The following is a 12,718-nucleotide window of genomic DNA, read 5'->3' as shown; positions in this document are numbered from 1 at the left end:
GAGGTCGCCGGAGAGGAGGAGAAGGAGTGGAGGAGAGGAGAGGAGGAGATGGAGTGGGGAAGAGGAGAGGAGGAGATGGAGTGGAGGAGAGGTGGAGTGGAGGAGGTGCGCCCAGCCATATATACGACATACTAATGGCGCACCATGGGCCGGTACGCCATTAGTATTTTTTTTATTTTTTTGACTTATTTTGAATTTTGAAGGCGGGAAGATACTAATGGCGCACCATGGGCCGGTGCGCCATCAGTAACTTTTTTTTTATTTTTTTGACTTATTTTGAATTTTGAAGGCGGGAAGATACTAATGGCGCACCATGGGCAGGTGCGCCATTAGTAACTTTTTGTTTATTTTTTTGACTTATTTTAAATTTTGAAGGCGGGAAGATACTAATGGCGCACCATGGGCAGGTGCGCCATTAGTAACTTTTTTTTATTTTTTTGACTTATTTTAAATTTTGAAGGCGGGAAGATACTAATGGCGCACCATGGGCAGGTGCGCCATTAGTGAGTTTGAATTTTTTTTTGAATTTTTTTGCCTCTCCAGATCTTAAAAGCCCCGTATCTTTTTTTCTGTTAGGTTTTTGAGCATTTTGAAAATGTTTAACGGGGTGATTTTGCAGTGACATGAATTCCATGGTTCTTGGCAATCTGCCGCTGATTTCATTGTCGGAGATGTACAGATACATGGTCTTTGCAAATGTAGTGGTGAACCAGTCAGGAAGCCTATCAACTATACCTGTGATTGATATATCCATTGAGCGAATGTCAACTTGTGATAGAAGCCATGCAGGAAACGAAGGGCCAAGTTGGCAAGACCAAAGACCTATCGTTTCTAAAGTAAAGGGTGGTATCCAATCGGGACCAACTCTAAACCTCAAGGAATTACCACTTAATAGTAGCCTCTTTAACCTTGTTAGACTTTTAAAATGTTCTTCAGTGAAGTCACCATTCAAGAAGTTGCCTCTGAGATCCATTGTGGTCAAATTGCAGAGCATACCGATCTCAGATGGAATAGGTCCATTGAGATTGTTGTCTCGAAGAACCAATATGGTCAAATTACCGAGCATGCCGATCTCAGTTGGCATGATTCCGGTAATATTGTTGGAGCGCAAGTGCAACTCGTGCAGCTTGTTTAAGGGACACTGGGGCATCCTCCCTATAATATCCTTTATATTTCCGCCAATTTGACAATAAGAAAGGTCCAGGATTCTCAGATTGCATAGGTTTTTGAAGCTTGTAGTCATCGTCCCCATGTTACGATTATATGACAAATCAAGGATTTGGAGGGACGTCATATGTGCCAGTGCATCAGGAGCTTGACCGTACTGTTGAGTGTCGGCAAGGTAGAGATGCTGGAGGCTTGTCAAATTCCAAAACCAACTTTGTGCCATTGGGTGGGCAAAAATGTTGCTAGAGAGATCAAGCTTCTCGAGTTTGGTAAGGTTAATATGTGGGAGTGATTGGTTTGAGGTTGGAAGATAGCAAAACCCAAGATCAAGGGCCTTCAAAGAAGGAATCATGTTGACAACATAAGGCCAGTCAACTATCGTGCTGAGGTTTACTGAATTCATTCCAAGATACTGCAATTTAGGGATGCGTGCTACCCATGAAATGTCTCTCGAGTACATATATTCATTGCAAAATTGGCATGAGAGGTCAAGATGCTGGAGGTTTGAGAGGTTCCCGAGCTGAGGGGGCACTCTGCCAGAAAATGGTATGCCAGAGAGGTTGAGATATCTCAATCTCGTCAAAGAGCCCAAGAACTCCGGCATGCGGCCACTTGAGCTGTTGAGGTAATTCATGCTAAGATCAAGGTGCACTAGACGATCCATGGAGAGCAAAGAACTACTTATCTGGCCAACCAAAGCTGTGTCTCTGGTGTACACACCCATGATCTCCTCATCGGAAGTGTACGTGTCTGCATGCAGATTACGAAGATGAAGCCTAAGGACATGGCCGGTCCGGTTGCTGCACTTGACGCCCCTCCACTGACAGCAGTCTTCCTTGTGCCAAGAGGCAAGGACGCCCAAGGGGTCGCTGGTGATGCCGTGCTTGAAGGATAGCAGGGCGTCCCGCTCCCGCGGTATGCAGTTTGTGCCGGCCGAACCGCTGGCCGGCCCGACCTGAAGTGCATCGGGGGCCAGCAAGGCGGCGGCGGCTAGGACGCATATGAGCAGGAGCTCGGCACTGGTGGTACGCATGGTGGGCAATACGATGGGTTCAGCTGTGTGCCGCTACGAACGGAGTTTTGTGGCAATTGTGAGCAATATTAGTCCATGTTTCTGACTGAGTCCATGCCCCTTGCAGACCGGCAATCTGAGGGCAACCCTGTGAGCAAGAATGTACACAGGTTTTTTGGGCAAGTTCACATCAGGAATGGAGAATTCCACAGAAACTCCAAGGCCTGAATTCGTCTACTTATGACAGTCCACAAGCACCGACGTGCACGTTAGGCAAGTGAAGAGCACCACATGGTTTAGTGGAGGTGCAGGCTTTTCCTTCCATTTCTCAGCTCACTGAACGATATACCATAAGTGAAGATAATTTCACGGCAGTTTTATTGTTTCTTCTAGTCCTTGTTGCTGCAGTTGTCCCTGAGAAGTAGGCTATTAAGAACTTGTGCAGGGCTGTGCAATGATCCAATGGTGAGGAGGTTCATCCATCGTGGATAAGCTGAACAGAACTGGCAAGGGAGCTCAGGGTAAGGTGCTTTTTTCATGCTCCTTCATGAGGATGAAAAAAATGAAAGCAATGTTAATAATCCTAACAGTTTATCAGCATAGTCACGCACAGTTGGAGGCTTTGAGAGCATACTGTGTTCACCTGGAGCCAGTGTCTGTCGTAAAAAATAAGGCAATGTTGTAATGATCGAAAAGGAAGACTGCAGAAAAGGGAGAGAAGCAAGTGAAGCGCTCCAGCAGAATCAGTACCATCTCTCCTCTGTTAGAACGATGTGAACTCCTTGGATCGTGATTCGTCTACAGCGCCTGGGATCGTGATTTGTGTGCAGCTTGGTCGAAGCGGACGGGCGAACAGTGGCATTTTGAAAATATTCGCTAATTAGAAATAAGAAAAATAAATAAAAGTAAAATGTACATGAAAATGTAGAGAAAAAAGAAAAGAAAAAAAATTGAATGAAACCTTCACAATACCAGAGTCAACTACATGGCCGACCCAATAGAATCCAAGGGGTCCCCGCAATTGCTCGACCGCCTAGGTGATATGCACGAAATGTCAATTGCATAATAACAATTGTGAGAAAAATATGTTCGGGGCATTTTAAAATGTTGACATGTTTTATAAATTTTGTTAACGATATTTTTGAATAATATTTTCATCATGTGTTGAAAAATGTTCAACGTGTATTTGAAAGAAATCTTCAACATGTATTATTTTAAAAAAAGTTGCTCATGTATTTTTTTGAACTGTTCGATGTTTATATGAAAAATGTTTCACATGCATTAAAAAAGTACAATGTGTATTAAAACTGTTTTAAGTGTTCTTATAAAAAGTTTAACATGTATTAAAAACTGTTCTTAGAAAGTGTTCATCATGCATTTGACAAAATTTCAATGCATATAAAAAATGCTTTGTGTGTATACAAAAAATGCACAACATGTACTAAAAGAGTCGACATGTTTTTAATGAAAATACAAATAAAGAACAAATAGAAAGAGCGTAAATAAGAAGAGAAAAAAAATGTAAAACGGACGAAGGGGCACAATTGAAAATACCAACCGGCCACCATGACCAACCCGTCAGCACATTCTCTTCTTTAAATCCTATAGCAATGTGTTGGCAAACTACAAAGGCGTGCAATTGAAAATTTGTAAGGGATTCAAAGTTAATAATATGAGGATGTTTTTTTTGGAGGGAGGGGGCAATGGCCCCCTCGGAAATTTGTATTATTTTTAGACATACATTTTTTATATCACGGCGTACATTATACCCATGTATACTCGCCTTCTCAACTTACGCGAAGCTCTCGCCTCCTCCATCAACCGGAAGCTCTCATCTTCCCCACTGGTCGTCGGACTGGTGGCCCTGCTGGTTGATGCCACCCTGCCACCTTACTCAATTGTTGTGCCTTCTAACAGATGTTTTGAAGCTCACAATTGTCTGCTCTAAAGTGGATGGGTATCCGATCTATGTTTTACTCGAGTCTCTAAACTACATGCAAAAAATGGAGATTCAGATTGGTTGCAGATTGGTAGATATGAACACACTGAATAACCTGTCATGTTAGCACCCAAAGTTGTTTTTGGTCTGTGATATGAAAATTGGCCAAAATGTTTTAGTACAATTCAGAGTTTTTGCCTCAAAAGTTTTCCGCCCAATTCTCGCGTCATGTCTTTCTCGCACGATTTCTCCCACCCGTGTATTTCCCGCCCAATTTTCCTAGCCATGTGTCTTCTACTAGAAATTTTCCCACCAGATTTCTCATGTTGCATGATTCCCGTGCAGTTTCTCATGTTCGGAAATTTCCCACATAATTTCTCATGCCATGCGATTCCTGCGCGATTTCTTTGGCCACTGTGTTTCCCGCCCGATTTCTTCTGCCATTGTGTTTCCTGCCCGAGGTTTTCCTACCATATTTCTCCTGTCGCGTGTTTCCCGCCAACTTTCTAGCGCCACATGTTCGCCCCCCACTACTAGGAAAAGGCCTACTAATGGCGCACCAGTTTTGCCTACTAATGGCGCATCACTGGTGCGCCATTACTAGCACGCCATTAGTAATTTTTACTAATGGCGCACCACTGATGCCCCATTAGTATCTGGTATACTAATGGCGCACCAGTGGTGCGCCATTAGTATAGGCCACAGTGCGCCATTAGTATAGGCCACTGGTGCGCCATTATTATAGGCCACGGTGCGCCATTAGTATTTTTGAATTTTGAAGGCGGGAAAATAGTAGTGGCGCACCGTCTGACCCCCACCGTGCGACATTGCTATTTTTGAATTTTGAATTTGGATCTGGGTCGTGATTTTTTTGCCCATTTTTTGCTAGTTTTTTTTGCTCGTTTTTTGGCACGATATTATTTCAAATTTTGTTCCAGTTTTTGGATCTTGTACGTTCTTTTGCCGTGTTCTTTTGCCAGAGAGGCACTCGCCTACATCACCGGAGAGGAGGAGGAGGTCGCCGGAGAGGAGTTCACCGAAGCATCGGAGAGGAGAAAGGAGAAACCATGAGGGAATGGGAGGAGAGGAGGGAGGAGGAGCTCACCGGAGAGGAGGGAGGAGAAACCGTGAGGGGAGGGGAGGGGAGGAGAGGAGGGAGGAGGAGGTTCCCGGAGAGGAGGAGGTCGCCGGAGAGGAGGAGGAGGTCGCCGGAGAGGAGGAGGAGGTCGCCGGAGAGGAGAAGGAGGTCGCCGGAGAGGAGGAGAAGGAGTGGACGAGAGGAGAGGAGGAGATGGAGTGGGGAAGAGGAGAGGAGGAGATGGAGTGGAGGAGAGGTGGAGTGGAGGAGGTGCGCCCAGCCATATATACGACATACTAATGGCGCACCATGGGCCGGTACGCCATTAGTATTTTTTTTTTATTTTTTTGACTTATTTTGAATTTTGAAGGCGGGAAGATACTAATGGCGCACCATGGGCCGGTGCGCCATCAGTAACTTTTTTTTTATTTTTTTGACTTATTTTGAATTTTGAAGGCGGGAAGATACTAATGGCGCACCATGGGCAGGTGCGCCATTAGTAACTTTTTGTTTATTTTTTTGACTTATTTTAAATTTTGAAGGCGGGAAGATACTAATGGCGCACCATGGGCAGGTGCGCCATTAGTAACTTTTTTTTATTTTTTTGACTTATTTTAAATTTTGAAGGCGGGAAGATACTAATGGCGCACCATGGGCAGGTGCGCCATTAGTGATTTTGAATTTTTTTTGAATTTTTTTGCCTCTCCAGATCTTAAAAGCCCCGTATCTTTTTTTCTGTTAGGTTTTTGAGCATTTTGAAAATGTTTAACGGGGTGATTTTGCAGTGACATGAATTCCATGTTTCTTGGCAATCTGCCGCTGATTTCATTGTCGGAGATGTACAGATACATGGTCTTTGCAAATGTAGTGGTGAACCAGTCAGGAAGCCTATCAACTATACCTGTGATTGATATATCCATTGAGCGAATGTCAACTTGCGATAGAAGCCATGAAGGAAACGAAGGGCCAAGTAGGCAAGACCAAAGACCTACCGTTTCTAAAGTAAAGGGTGGTATCCAATCGGGACCAACTCTAAACCTCAAGGAATTACCACTTAATAGTAGCCTCTTTAACCTTGTTAGACTTTTAAAATGTTCTTCAGTGAAGTCACCATTCAAGAAGTTGCCTCTGAGATCCATTGTGGTCAAATTGCAGAGCATACCGATCTCAGATGGAATAGGTCCATTGAGATAGTTGTCTCGAAGAACCAATATGGTCAAATTACCGAGCATGCCGATCTCAGATGGCATGATTCCGGTAATATTGTTGGAGCGCAAGTGCAACTCGTGCAGCTTGTTTAAGGGACACTGGGGCATCCTCCCTATAATATCCTTTATATTTCCGCCAATTTGACAATAAGAAAGGTTCAGGATTCTCAGATTGCATAGGTTTTTGAAGCTTGTAGTCATTGTCCCCATGTTACGATTATATGACAAATCAAGGACTTGGAGGGACGTCATATGTGCCAGTGCATCAGGAGCTTGACCGTACTGTTGAGTGTCGGCAAGGTAGAGATGCTGGAGGCCTGTCAAATTCCAAAACCAACTTTGTGCCATTGGGTGGGCAAAAATGTTGCTAGAGAGATCAAGCTTCTCGAGTTTGGTAAGGTTAATATGTGGGAGTGATTGGTTTGAGGTTGGAAGATAGCAAAACCCAAGATCAAGGGCCTTCAAAGAAGGAATCATGTTGACAACATAAGGCCAGTCAACTATCGTGCTGAGGTTTACTGAATTCATTCCAAGATACTGCAATTTAGGGATGCGTGCTACCCATGAAATGTCTCTCGAGTACATATATTCATTGCAAAATTGGCATGAGAGGTCAAGATGCTGGAGGTTTGAGAGATTCCCGAGCTGAGGGGGCACTCTGCCAGAAAATGGTATGCCAGAGAGGTTGAGATATCTCAATCTCGTCAAAGAGCCCAAGAACTCCGGCATGCGGCCACTTGAGCCGTTGAGGTAATTCATGCTAAGATCAAGGTGCACTAGACGATCCATGGAGAGCAAAGAACTACTTATCTGGCCAACCAAAGCCGTGTCTCTGGTGTACACACCCATGATCTCCTCATCAGAAGTGTACGTGTCTGCATGCAGATTACGAAGATGAAGCCTAAGGACATGGCCGGTCCGGTTGCTGCACTTGACGCCCCTCCACTGACAGCAGTCTTCCTTGTGCCAAGAGCCAAGGACGCCCAAGGGGTCGCTGGTGATGCCGTGCTTGAAGGACAGCAGGGCGTCCAGCTCCCGCGGTATGCAGTTTGTGCCGGCCGAACCGCTGGCCGGCCCGACCTGAAGTGCATCGGGGGCCAGCAAGGCGGCGGCGGCTAGGACGCATATGAGCAGGAGCTCGGCACTGGTGGTACGCATGGTGGGCAATACGATGGGTTCAGCTGTGTGCCGCTACGAACGGAGTTTTGTGGCAATTGTGAGCAATATGAGTCCATGTTTCTGACTGAGTCCATGCCCCTTGCAGACCGGCAATCTGAGGGCAACCCTGTGAGCAAGAATGTACATAGGTTTTTTGGGCAAGTTCACATCAGGAATGAAGAATTCCACACAAACTCCAAGGCCTGAATTTGTATACTTGTGACAGTCCACAAGCACCGACGTGCACGTTAGGCAAGTGAAGAGCACCACATGGTTTAGTGGAGGTGCAGGCTTTTCCTTCCATTTCTCAGCTCACTGAACGATATACCATAAGTGAAGATAATTTCACGGCAGTTTTATTGTTTCTTTCAGTCCATGTTGCTATAGTTGTCCCTGAGAAGTAGGCTATTAAGAACTTGTGCAGGGCTGTGCAATGATCCAATGGTGAGGAGGTTCATCCATCCTGGATAAGCTGAATAGAACTGGCAAGGGAGCTCAGGGTAAGGTGCTTTTTTCATGCTCCTTCATGAGGATGAAAAAAATGAAAGCAATGTTAATAATCCTAACAGTTTATCAGCATAGTCACGCGCAGTTGGAGGCTTTGAGAGCATAGTGTGTTCACCTGGAGCCAGTGTCTGTCGTAAAAAATACGGCAATGTTGTAATCACTACAGGAATTAGCTACTTTGCCGTCTGCCACGGCGGACGGCAAAGGCATGAACGGCGGACGGCAAAAGGCTCCGGCAAAGTAGGCTACGGTAAACAGCTACTTTGCCGTCTGCTTTCTGGCGGCTTACGGCAAAGGCCCTTTGCCGTCCGCGGCGGACGGCAAAGAGAGCGGACGGCAATAATTGCACTGTCAGTCCGTTAAGTGGCTAACGGCAGGCCTTTGCCGTCCGCCGCTGACGGCAAAATTTCTAGTGTCTTTGCCGTCCGCCGTATGTTGGCATCTACACGTCACTACATGGCAGGTTCTTTGCCGTCTGCCACTGATGGCAAAGTCTTTGCCATCTGCCACTGTAGGCAAACTGACCAAATGGGTCAGCTCCCAGGAAGCACAGCTAGATGCCACGTGTCTTCTTTGCCGTCCGCCGCAGACGGCAAAGATCCCGTTGCCGTCGGTGGCAGACGGCAAAGAGCCTGCATATTGGCTCTTTTATCTGTTTTTTATTAAATCCAACAATTTTCATCACAAATATATATGACATATATAGATATATTTCAAAAGGCCATTACAGATCAAACATATAAGATATCCAAAACATAACTTCATCATCCAACCATATATATTACATGCATAGTTCCATCATACATAACAAGTTCAACATAGAGGCATCCAACCATATATATTACAACAGTTTCATCCAACGATACATGCATAGTTCAACGATACAAAAGAAACAGAGAAAGGGATAAGGAGCACTCCATCTATGCAAGCTTTCGTCAAGTGAATGAAATCTGCAAAATGAAAAATAAGAAAGTTAGAACAAGAAGAGTAGAACAAGAAGAAGAGTAGAACAAGAAGAAGACTAGAACAAGAAGAGTAGAACAAGAAGAAGACTAGAACAAGAAGAGTATATCATTTATGAGCTAACTTACGTGAAATGGATCATATATGAGCTAACTAAGTTGAAATGGGTCGTTTATGAGCTAGCTAAGGTGAAATGGATCATTTATGAGCTAACTTAGTTGAAATGGGTCGTTTATGAGCTAACTAAGGTCAAATGGATCGTTTTTGAGATAATTAAGGTGAAATGGATCGTTTTTAGCTAACTTAGGTGAAATGGATCATTTATGAGCTAACTTAGTTGAAATGGATCGTTTTTAGCTAACTTAGGTGACATGGATCATTTATGAGCTAATTTAGTTGAAATGGATCTTTTTGAGCTAACTTAGGTGAAATGGATCATTTAAGAGCTAATTTAGGTGAAATGGATCGTTTTTTAGCTAACTTGGTGAAATGGATCGTTTGTGAGCTAAATTAGTTGAAATGGATCGTTTATGAGATAACCTAGGTAAGATGGGTCATTTTGGAGTTAACCTAGGTGAAATGGGTCATTTTAAAGCTAACGTAGGTAAAATGGATCATTTAGGAGCTAATCTAGGTAAAATGGGTCATTTTTGAGCTAACTTGGATGAACTGGATCATTTATAAGCTAACCTAGGTAAAATGGGTCATTTTAGAGCTAACTTAGGTAAAATGGATCGTCTATGAGCTAACTAAGCTAATTATGCAATTTTTGACATAAGTAAGCTAAGTACAGATCGTTTTAGAGCTAACTTAGGTAAAATGGATGGTTTTGGAGGTCAGTAAGCTTATTAAGTCATTTTGGAGGAGAAGAAGCTAATTCTAGGTCATTATGGTAAGCATTGGAGGAAATAGAGCTAAGTCTAGGTCTTTATGCATGTGTTAAGCAAAACACTAGATAAACTTACCAAGATCCAGGAGGTGTAGGAGCGGGGTGGCTCGTGTCGGTAGCTGGAGAAGGATCGTGCGATGCTTGTCTGGAGTTACGCTGCACCAAAGATCATTTCCAATGTCTTGTTAGCATGATGACACTCAAATGTTAAGACTAGCAAGTAATGTCCATTCAAATAAAACTCACCGTGGTCCCAGGAGCAATCACTGGCATCGGCGGAGCGGTCTGACCCGTCTTCTCACACACAGACTGCACATTTGGTTTTGACGACTCAGTCATACTAGTTAGTAATGAGACAAACACTACATGAATGTTTTGGCTAATCTGCAGAAGAAACTTACCACAAGGAGCTCGTACATGGCCCTTGCCTGCATGTCATTCCGTGCCTCTCCTCCTCCATCATCTTTGTCGTCCTCTCCTCCAACTCCCGCTGCCTCTCCGCCGCCTCCACCAGAAGTTTCTCCGTTCTATCTCTCTCACTCTGTATAGCAGCCTGCAACACCACTCACATGACCATTTGTAATCATTGATGGAAGCGCACACAATGTAATGGAGAAAGATAACTGAGTACGTATCACTAACCTTGATGGCGAGTTGCACTGGCCGTTCACGAGGCCTTATCTCAGGAGCAGAGCTCGACTGGCGCGCCTTGATCTCCGGGAGAGTGCTAGGACAACGGATAAGTCCATCTCCAATGGCTATGGAGCCATGGGACCTCCCGCCACCAGATATCATCAACAGCTCTGGATCAATGGGACCCTGGCTCGGGTTAAAGTCCTCCCCTTTCCTCGCCTTCCCCTTGTCTCTATATCTCACGAGCTTGTTGTGGGAGGAGATGTTGGTGAAGTTGTTTGCATCATCGAGGTCAGACTGAGAGAAAGCCTTGACTTTCTTGAAAGAGGCAGTGTGGGCCATGGCATACAGGTCGTACACCTCTGGCACCTTATCCGCCTTATTGTAGCGTGCCTGAAAGAGAGAAACAATGAAAATTAGTAATTAAAGGGCTCAAGCTAGCATGATGAATGAATTGCATGAATCATGAAGCAAACCACATACCCAGTTGCGCCCGAACTGATATAAGTTGGAGCTGCCTTGATGGTGTGGCACACCTTCCATTTGGGCACGTTTGTCCTTGGCCTCGTTGTGGAGGGCTAGCCATTGTTTTGAGCACCACTCATCGACCAACACCTCCCAACAATCCATCCGATCCGCACACCATCTCGGAGGCGCCTAAGTTAGCAAATAGAAACTTGAGTGCTACGGCTAAGAATTACTAAATGAAGGAACTTAAGTAGAGAAGGCCTTAAGAATTACCTTCATGTACTGCTCCTTACTCAGGAACTTATCGCGGCACGCCGGCTTGGTCTTCTTGATACCACGCAAGGCGTAGTAGTCTCGAACAGCCTGCACCCGAGCCTCGTGCCGTAAGTTCTGGAGTAGGCGCTTGCAGACGTTCTCGATAACATGTGCCGCGTCCTCCTCGTATCCCTCCTCACACCTGTAGAATGTCTGCAATCAAATGAGACAATATTGATTAGTACAATTAATAACTAGCTAGTTGAAGATTTTTAAATGTGTAAAGGAGAAATTACCCAGAACTTTCTTATCACCATGTCTGCCCTCGTGTCGCACACAACACCGTCGATAATCTCATCCGGCGGGGCCGGGGCAGCCACGTAGTGCTCCCAGCTCAATCCAAGCTCTGGAAGCCGACCCTCACCAGGCAACGTGACAAACCCCGGGAAGTTTTGCCGGCAAAGAAATCCAAGGACGGAGTTGGGCCGGCGGACACTATGATGGTGGTCCCAACCCCTGCAGCATGACAAGGCCAACGCATTAGTTATTTGAAAAAACATGAATGCACAAGGTACAAAAATATTAAATGCACTTACGTACCTCTCCCCATCAGGGAAAATCAACCACCTCTGCTCTCGGGTCACCGGCACGGACGGGAGCCGTGTAGCACCACGCTGGTAGACGGTGCCCCCCTCCTCCTCAAGATCAGTCGGCTCCCTGCCATCATCAGCATGGCCACTCGGCTCCTCGGGATGATCCGGCCAGGTACCCCATCCGGACGTGTGCTCCTCCTGGGTCACGTGGGCCGAACTCTCGTGGGCCGAAGGCCAGTCGACCCGAGGCTCGTGGACCGGAGTCCGTGTAGCCTCCTCCTCGGACGAGTCCACCCTAGCAGTCACGTGCTCGGGTGAAACAGCTGGGGGTGGCGGCGAGGAAGGCGCCGTAGCAGTCACCCTACCTCCTCTCCCACGACCACGTGCCCCACCTCCTCTCTTCCTACCTCGTCCCCTGCTGGGCACCGTGGTCGACGAAGAAGGGCCCGTCGGTGTGGCCATACTGTCCAGCAACGCTCGGCGGAGAGGTGTGTCTGGAATGGAAGACCTCAGACCACGCTCCCGACCAGCGCCCACCATCTTTCAACACCTGCCATGACAAACAGTAAACGAAATTAGTACAACATAAAAAAGACCGACATGAATAATAATATGTGTATCACTTAAGTGTATCATCATCAAGTACAACATAAAAATATATGACCTAACTAATAATTCACAAATATATGACCCCGTCGGCCTCTGGAAGGCCAAAGAACACCTTTTCGGGAGGTGTCGGTGGTCGGGGTGTCCTGTCGGTGTTGGGGTGCCGTGTCGGGGTCGGGGTGCTGTTTCGGGGTCAGGGGGTCGGGGTGTCGTGTCGATGTCGGGGTAGTGCCGTGTCGGTG

At 45.8% G+C, this 12,718-nt stretch overlaps 1 protein-coding gene and 1 pseudogene across 1 annotated transcript; both read right to left on the bottom strand.

The window, feature by feature from the left end:
• Nucleotides 1–2,568: 2,568 nt before the first annotated feature.
• On the bottom strand, nucleotides 2,569–7,562 carry LOC119284389 (receptor-like protein EIX1). The gene is made up of 3 exons (XM_037563528.1): nucleotides 5,967–7,562; nucleotides 2,768–2,835; nucleotides 2,569–2,722 (listed from the first exon to the last, which is right to left on the bottom strand). Exons 1-3 carry the CDS (start codon nucleotides 7,560–7,562, stop codon nucleotides 2,569–2,571), a joined length of 1,818 nt encoding a protein of 605 aa, XP_037419425.1.
• Nucleotides 7,563–7,930: 368 nt separating this feature from the next.
• LOC119284388 overlaps nucleotides 7,931–12,718 on the bottom strand; it is an 11,429-nt pseudogene continuing 6,641 nt past the window's right edge.

The sequence above is a fragment of the Triticum dicoccoides genome, chromosome 4A, assembly GCF_002162155.2.
Source record: "Triticum dicoccoides isolate Atlit2015 ecotype Zavitan chromosome 4A, WEW_v2.0, whole genome shotgun sequence".
In the NCBI taxonomy this organism is placed as follows: domain Eukaryota; kingdom Viridiplantae; phylum Streptophyta; class Magnoliopsida; order Poales; family Poaceae; genus Triticum; species Triticum dicoccoides.
Note: the sequence above shows the minus strand (reverse complement) of the source record. Positions and strands in the feature narration are given on the sequence as shown.